At 34.9% G+C, this 9,057-nt stretch overlaps 1 protein-coding gene across 1 annotated transcript; it reads left to right on the top strand.

The window, feature by feature from the left end:
- The first annotated feature begins 3,157 nt into the window (after positions 1–3,157).
- LOC135206787 (uncharacterized) lies at positions 3,158–6,769 on the top strand. The gene is made up of 6 exons (XM_064238281.1): positions 3,158–3,326; positions 3,485–3,531; positions 5,853–5,934; positions 6,059–6,290; positions 6,388–6,436; positions 6,644–6,769. Exons 1-6 carry the CDS (start codon positions 3,158–3,160, stop codon positions 6,767–6,769), a joined length of 705 nt encoding a protein of 234 aa, XP_064094351.1.
- Positions 6,770–9,057: the final 2,288 nt, after the last annotated feature.

The following is a 9,057-nucleotide window of genomic DNA, read 5'->3' on the forward strand; positions in this document are numbered from 1 at the left end:
AATCGGTTTCAGAATGTCTACTGAAGTCAGGAATTTATAAAATCTAAGGTTGTAAATCCAATTACTAATGCATTCCAGATACCCACAAATTAATACTGTTTATAGGGGAATTGTTTTACATACAGAAAATTACTAATGGTGATCAATAAAAATTTAACCTACCCTTTACAATATGTATGCAGCATGGAAGACAGGAGGGGTTGTTTAGCATACAGAAGACAGAGAGGATGGGAGAGGGAGGAGGAGAGTTGATTGTAAGGGGGAAACACCCTCCAGAAGGACTTCAGATATCGAGGACCTATCTGGGGTGGTTTTTATTTATACTGAAAATCTGTAGTTACTACCCTTCATTATTTACTGGCACAAGGACAAGCTTGAGTTGCTGGACCCCTGTCGCACAACGAAGCAGTCCCGAGTCTTTGTGGCATATCTTATTCATAATTTTGTTGGAATAGCCTATAAAAGAAAAAATCTTGGGAAAACCATGCCATACAAAACTGAGGTTTGACTGAACTCCTGTGGTATTTTGTTTTACCATTATCAAACCAGATCAGACCTTGCTGGTAAATGTTTAGATAGTCTTTGGTGTTATCCCCATTAGCTTCATTTTAGTGGCTTGGCACTGGGTAACACCACACCTGTGCAATTGCACCAGATATAAGTATCACCAGTTAAGTATCCATGTGCATACTTTCCAGAGTTAATGGAGTTTGCAAATGAGGCTGAGAATTTTAGCTTTCATCTCTAGTTTGAAGCTTTAGTTTATTGGAAAGTTATTGAAAACTGTTTACCCACAGTTCCTAAAATGGCAGTATTTTAACTTATGTAAGTGTTTAAAATTTTAAGCATCGTTAAACTTGGCTGTCAGATCAAGTGGGCGATTGTCAAAATACGTACAGGCAGTCCCCGGTTATCGGTAATTCGGTCCTTATCGTGCTTGTCTAGCGCCATAAATTTGGCGATTTTGTCTCCATAATGAGCAGTTCCAGTTATCGGCGCCATAAGAAGCCTTATGACATGCCATAAGGGTTCTTATGGCACCACCTTAAGTCCCATTATGGCACTATAAATAACCTTCGGTCAATGGTGGCTGTTTTTACTGATCTGCACACCACCCGGAACGGAACCCCTGCCGATAACTAGGGACTGCCTGTACTAGTCAAATCTGAATGTGTTTTAGTGATCAGGTTCTATTTAGGGCTGACAAAAATTAAATCCCTTGTAAAGTTCACGCAATTCGTAATAGAATTTTGGCTGTCATAGGTAGTAATCCTATTCAGTTATTGAAGGGTTGAAAATGTAAGGGTTAGGAGCTTCAGTGACATGGGCTTGGAATGTTATCAGGGTCTTGAACATTGCCATTCAATTGCCTTTCAAGTCTAGGTAATTCTATGGTTTGACCCTTAATTGTTTTAATACTGTAAATATTTTTAAAAAATTGGGGTAGAATTACATAGATATAATTTTAGTGCATTAGTTTTGATAAAGCTGTTAGTGAAGTATACAGATACAGGCAGTTCTTAGTTATCGGTGGGAGGGTTCCATTCTCAAACTGGGTGCTGATAAGCAAAAACTGCCATTTACTGAACTAGGCCATTTATGGTGCATATGGTGCTGAGGTTCAGTTAATGGTGCTTCTGTTACCTGTTATAGCACTGATAACAAACTGCCTATTATGGTGACATAAAATCCATGAAACCGGATCCCCATTAACAGTGCCAATAACCGGAGACTGCCTGTACAGTGGAACCTCTCTTTTCGTACATAATCTATTCCAGAACCTTCCAGAAAACCGTAACTTACAAAAACCAAAACAATAATTCCCATAAGGCAGTGGTTCTTGACCAGGGCTGCTCGCACCCCCTAGGCTGGTTCCTAAGGGGTGCTAGATGCCTGTGAATAATTGAAGTAAAATATATTTTGTTAATTTCCCAGACAAAAAAAATTTTCCAGACAAAAAAACTTTTACTCTGGGAATTTTTTCATGGAAAAAAACAAAAAAAGAATACTATATGAATGAAGATAAAAAAAAAAAAATTATCAATACACGTCACATCAACTTTGTATTTTTTGCATTTTTCTGTATTTCATCATTTTTTTATATTACGGCAATCGGGGGCCGAGAGAACTGACTGCTGATTTGAAAGGGTGCATAAACTGAAAAAGGTTAAGGACCACTGTCATAGGGAATATATAAGTAAAATTATACTCCACACCCCCAAAATATTAAATACAATTTATAAGGAATAAATATGGTTTACATAGAGAACACAATGAGGAAGTCTTAAGTGTATGGAAGACAGAGCAAAAGGGAGGAGGGGGAGAAATTTGAAGGGGAATCTCCCTCCAGGACGACTTGGAGTATCCAGGACCTATCTGAGGTTACTTCTCTTCATTTTTTAACTGGAACTATCTGGGGTCTACTTCCCCTGTGGATTTTACTGGCACTAGGACCAGCTTGAGTCACTGGACACCCCCAGGGACATTTGCTTCTGCAGTCTCTAAAATTTGCTTAAAGTGAAGCGCTGCATTGTCATTGAAGATGTTTGAGACCTGGATTACAACTTGGTTGGGATATAATTTTCCACAATCTTAAATCACTCCACTAAGTAAAACATGTCCTTAATCACTGAAGTAGGCATATTATGTTTGCCCATTTACTTTCAGAGTTTTAAAAACCAGTCTCTCGTGGCCTTAAATTCATTTATTACAGCACCACTTGTAGGCCTTTTTCTTACTGTGATTGGCATGCAACACCCTCCAACACTTAGCTAGGAGGCCTTAAATTTTATTTTCTTTATTTTTACAGAAGGGCTGGCACTTGAAACTTTCTTTGGCCCCGTGATGGCTTATTTAGCAATTGTAATATTTATGATAAAGCACAAAATAAGCATAAAGCACAAAAAACTACACAAAAGCAGAATGGTTCACAAGAAAACTCTGGATGCTTTGTTTGGGTACTGGTACAGGCCCTAGTCATTTCTGGAAGGAGCATTTCTGATTGTACGAAACCAGAAGGACAACAATGTTTTGGTCTTTACAAAAACCAGTTGTACAAACACACAGGTTCCACTTTGTGCTCTATTTCGAAACAATAATGTATTTAAGAATTTTCTTTAATCCTTGATTCTAACCATAATAAAAGTACTAATCTAAGATGAAAGATTTAACTTTCTACTTTTACCTTGTCAGGACTACAGAAACTGTGAGAGAAGATTGTTCTACTGCATGGGAGTGCTGTAGCTTGGAGTTTTTATCAGAACAGTTCAATAGTTGCTGTTATGATCATGGATGCGGTCCTCTCTGTGATAAATTTTGGCCCAATGGTAAGCATTATCTAAACTCTGAACCAAAGAGTGTGCGTGCTGCTGGTATGAAGAGGTGCTGATGGTCTTTATCTGCCTAGGCATTAAGGAAGTTTTTAACTATACTTTCATGTTAGGTGCTAATTTAATGTTAAGGTTTGGACTCCCATTTGGTACAGGAAGTGACTCCCAAGGTGGCCCTACTGCATGTTGGAACCCTATGAAAGTAAAAAGGTTGCATGTCGGAAAGCCTTTAAAGAAAACTTTAGTTGGCACATAGGTGGGTGTTAGGACAACTGGAGACCGCTAAGAGTTAGCTTACCCCCAAAGTACTTTTATGTACTATCTCTTGATTCTAAAGAAAGCAAATTATATAGGTAAAATTCTTTGATTTTAGAAAACTCAAACTAAGCAAATAGCTATATTAGTAAATAATTACTAGTTACACTGGTGAATGTGAACATTGGAAAAAATGCAGTGAATACGTACCATATTTGGTGAATGTAAATACTGAAAAAAAGGTTTTGAATACCTTACTGGTTTACTGGCCAGATAGATCACATTGAAGAAATTCCTTAGGGGCCGGCTGGAACCCTTATATATGGGGGGTATAGGGCGAAAAATGCAGTCATGAAAAAATTCATTGAGCTTCATATGGCAATTGAGAATAAGTATACAAAGTATTTCTTCAAAATTCCTCTTACTTTCGTAGTTACAGGGTAATTAGTAAACATAACTCAATAAGCCTAAAACATTCATCCGTACAAGAAAATGCAATATTTCTTTTATCGTAAATTTTGATATTTATTGTCAAAGATATTGTGAGAAATGGCATCTGTAGAGATTCCGTGGGTCGCATAGGGGAGTATAAAGTTGAACCATGATTCAGTGCGAGCACAACTTCAAGTAGACTACAAGCTTGCGTTTCACCTCTTGACATTCGCTTGCTTTTACATATGTTTATCTATATTTCGGCAAGAATTTAATCATGCCAATGAGGAAAAGACAAGGAAAACATCTTGGTAACATAAAGACGAAGAAAATTTGCTCTAATGTGATTACAGAATATTCAGAATTATATGCGATATTGGCGTAGTTATTGAGAGGGGGAGGGTTGCGTAGTAAAAACTCCCAGTCTTGCCTGAAGCATACGTCACTGTCTCCCAGGCTACGATCTTTGAGCAAAAGGGATCTTAATTTATGATAAACTAACATTTTGGTTTATTAATACCCAAAAAGGAATATGAAAATTCATAATCATGATTAATTAACATTCTTTGTAAAAAGAGAGTACAACTAAGAATTTCACCTTGACATTCTCTTGCATTTAAGTTTGTTTATTTTTGTTTCGGCAAGAATTTAATAATGTCAAAACTGAAAATACTAGGAAAAAATCTAGCTAACATAAAGAAGAAAATTGCGAGAGAGGGAGAGAGAAGTGAATGGCAACATCATATATCTGACCATCAAGATAGAAATTATGAATTATTTCAGAGAGAGAGAGATTATTAATACACAAAGAAATATACATTCATAATAATCATTATTTATTAACATTGAAGTTATAAAAATACGAAGAAAAACTTTTAACGCCCAAAGCCCAATATCTCAAAACTATAGTAATTGACCTTCCAAATCTCTTCTCAATTTGGTATGACCTCTGAAAGACATTATAGAACAATCAAATTAAGCAATTTTTTTTTTTTTAGTTTTTCCAAGTTTTTGTTTTTTTTTTTTTTTATAAATTTTTGTTTTCCTCCAATTATAGGGTTTATTTTTTTACCACAATGAAATTCCATATCTAGCAAAAAAATTACCTATGAAAAAAACTCCTCATTTGAGAGGAGGTCTACATCAGGTCTATATATGGTAGTAATCCCAAGTCTTAATATTAAATATCAAGGGAGGAGATCATTTGAAAAATGGTTATTTTCGGGATAAATCTCCCTGGCGTCACAAAACCGAAGGTCAGAGGCGAAAATCATATGCGGTTTGGAGTTGTCCCAAGTCACCTTATTAAGTGGTATGATTATCGAAGTCCTGTCCTTAAAGAATGGCATTATTAGCCGGCCGGCCCCCTTAATAGTTTAATGTCTTGAACAATTAGTAAATCTTGGGGTAAATGTGTAGTTAGTATAATCTTAACCCTTTTTTTTTTTTTACATGCAACAAAGCTGCAAGATTTAATTCAGAAACAAATTGCCTCGGAATCTATTTTGTAAAATTTAGCTTGACATTGAACATAATGCATTTTAATTAACCAATAGTAATTCATTCATTTTGACTTTTAATTCTATTAGTGCTAGAAAAGTACTTGTTGCTGCTTGAAGACTAATTGTAATTTATTTTAACACTCTGGATGGACATTGTGGGTTGCTATATCAGCCTTCTGATGTAGCAAGATGTGATATAGCATCTTGCTATATCTCTAGACTAATTTTTAAGGTAACTGTAGTTTTATCTTCCAGGATGTTTCTACAATAATAAGAAAACTATGACTTTGGTACTGTTATAGAATACAGTCCAAAAGAATGTAAAAAAGCTTAGTGTGTGTTGCAGAAGGTATCGACCTTACCACCATACGTAAAAGGAATTATAATGCAGACTAGTTATAATTCAGGGATTACTGGTAAGTGATTTATTTATTTATTTATTTATTTTTTTTTTTTGGGTTTTTTTTTTGGGGGGGTATGATTTAACAAACGCTTGTGCCTTAGATTTATTGTGTACTGTAATGTTGTATGGTATTTCAGGGGCCACCTGCATGACTACAGTGAACACAATTTGTGTAGATGATTTTGGCATACTTAGAGCTGAGAATGAAGAATGGTTTGTAAGCTCTACATGTCAGCAGTGTTGGTGTAAAAATGGTGTAATAAATTGTCAGCGTACAAAGCGGCCATGTCCTTTACCACCCCACCCAAACTGTATAGCTATACCTTATGGCTGCTGTCCTAAGTGGGATTGTGGTGCGAGCAAACAAAGGTTAAAGTGTTTAATGTATCTATATTTAAAGGTGTACAAACTTACTGTTGAAAGCAGTTTTACTGGTACAATGTTAAATTTTTTTTGTGGTTTCCAGTATCATTAGTTTTTGGCAACTAGGATCACCACAAATTTGGGTTCGCGTGGTAAGTGGATGTAGAAAGTAATTTCTTATGGTGGTTTAAGTGACACTGGTAGTTAGCCATTCCATCAAGTTGGTGAAATCTTGCAGCTAATCCAAAGAGCTATGCCTCATGGCTGAATTTCTGCATTCACTTATGTTTAAATGATGCAATAATTTTGTTGCTTAATTTGTATTTAAAATGTAGCATGAATGTATTGTATATTTTCAGTGGTTTCCAGACCCAAATTCATATGGCAGAGAATGCATCCAGTACTTTGACCAATGCCAGTCTGACAGAGATTGTGGTACAGAAGAGCACTGCTGTTTGTTGCTGGTTGTGGAAAAGAATGTATGAGGTATGTAATCTTGTTCATGTGTAATATAAAATGCTGTATGTACTGTATATTGAAACCAAGCAAACTACTATACAGCTGGCCCACGGTTAACTGCACAATCGCTCGGCAGCGAATCGGTTTTACAGCGGTCTTCAAAAATATTAATTATAAAAAAGCATATTAAGGTGTTTTTACCGCAAAAATTTTGGTCAACAGTGTGTCTAGTGCAGTTTTCTGTACATAAATTTGTAGAAATACCGTTCAGACCATAAAGGTTTATGCAAATGATATTTAAAATTTATTGAGCTATTACATAGGTAGTAGGGTGAAATATATGCCTCTGATGCTGTTCTATGCTGAAAATAGTTGAAAGAGTGCAAATTTAGCTATGGGTAGGTCTTAGTTATAAATTTTCATGCTTTTATGTGTTTAAAATGTATGAAAATGTATAATGTATTTGGTATTTTTATTTCTGCACAAAGGCAGCTTTTGAAACTACCCTTCACGTTCTCAAAATGTTTTTTCCATGTTTCTTCTTTCTTGTAAGCCACCACCTGCAGCTCTTCTGAAGTTAAAGTATGAAATTTTAAGAGATGATTGTCTATTTTTAAAGGTTCATGATTTTTGTTTAAAATGTGTATGAAAATATATTGTGTTAATGAAACTTAGCTTTTTAAGTTTTCATGCCTATGTGTTTAAAATGTAAATGAAAATTGTATTACAGGGTATTGGTAAGTTGATGTTGATAATGATTGGTATCTGCAGAAAGTATTTCTTATGGTTGTAAGTGACACTGGTAGTAAGCCATTCTGTAAGGTGGTGACATCCTGCACTCTAATCCAAAGAGCTATGACTCATGGCTGAATTTCTGCATTCACTTATTCTTTTATTTGTTAAATGATGCAATAATTTTGTTGCTTCATTTGTAATATTTAATGTAGCATGAATGTATTGTATATTTTCAAGTGTTGTCCAGACCCAAATTCATATGGCAGAGTATGCATCCACTACTTTGACCAATGACCAGTCTGACGGAGATTGTGGTACAGAAGAGCACTGCTGTTTAGTTGCTGGTTGTGGAAAAGAATGTATGAGGTATGTAATCTTGTTCATGGAATAATATAAAAATGCTTTATGTACTGTATATTGAAACAAAGCAAACGACTATACAGGCGGCCCGCGGTTAATGGCACAATCACTCTGCGGCGAATCAGTTTTACAGTTGTCATAAAAAATATTCATTAAAAAAACATTTAAGGTCTTTTTACCGCACAAATTTTGGTCAACAGCGTCGCCAGCGCAGTTTTGTCTGAGTACGTACATTTGTAGAAATACCGTTCAGACCATAAAGGTTATGCCAAATATTTTAAAAAAATTTGAGCTAATACATAGGGTAAATATATGCCTCTGATGCTGTTCTATGCTGAAAATAAATTGATTGCAAATTTAGCTATGGATATGTCTTATTTATAAATGTTCCATGCATTAGTTTAAAATGTGTATGAAAATGTATTGTATAGGGTATTTTTATTTCTGGACAAATATACAAAGGCAACTTTTGAAACTGCCCTTAACGTTATCAAATGTTTTTTTAATGTTCATTTTTGTAAGCCACCGCATGCAGCTCTTCTGAAAATAGTTGAAAATTAAGTGAATTTTAGAGATCGTTTAACCTTTTTAAAGGTTTATGATTTTTGTTTAAAATGTGTGAAAATATTACTTGTAAGGGATTTTTGTTTTTGTACATAAATATGATTCAAATTAAGGCAATTTTGTAACTACCCTCCACGTTTTCAGAGTATGTTTTTTAATGTTCGTTCTTGTCCTCCACCGTTCCGAAAAATGCATGGTGTTATTTTATTAATTTGGGTGCTAATTAGAACTCATTTTGTTAATGAAACTTCAGCTTTTTGTTTTAAGTTTTCATGCCTTTGTTAAAATGTACATGAAAAATGTTACAGGGTATTTATTTTCTTTTTGTACATATATATGATAGTGGCAGTATGGATGTCAATTTGAAGTCTTTGTAACAGCCCTTCACATGATAAAGACTATAGGTTGTTCAGTCACGCCCGAATATTATTTTAATTTATATAATTTAATCATATTTTTATAAATTTAAATTTGTTGCATAAATTTTAAGACAACTTGCGTATGCATTCAATTTTGCAACACAGCAATGTTTTTCCGTGGGATAGAAGTACAAAATATAATTTTGCAACTGTCTATTTTTGTCTTTGTTACTCTAGCAGAAATTTGAGGTAAGACCTAATGAGCTAGAGATGCCATTACTACGAAGATGGCATAG

The sequence above is a fragment of the Macrobrachium nipponense genome, chromosome 31 (genome assembly GCF_015104395.2).
Source record: "Macrobrachium nipponense isolate FS-2020 chromosome 31, ASM1510439v2, whole genome shotgun sequence".
In the NCBI taxonomy this organism is placed as follows: domain Eukaryota; kingdom Metazoa; phylum Arthropoda; class Malacostraca; order Decapoda; family Palaemonidae; genus Macrobrachium; species Macrobrachium nipponense.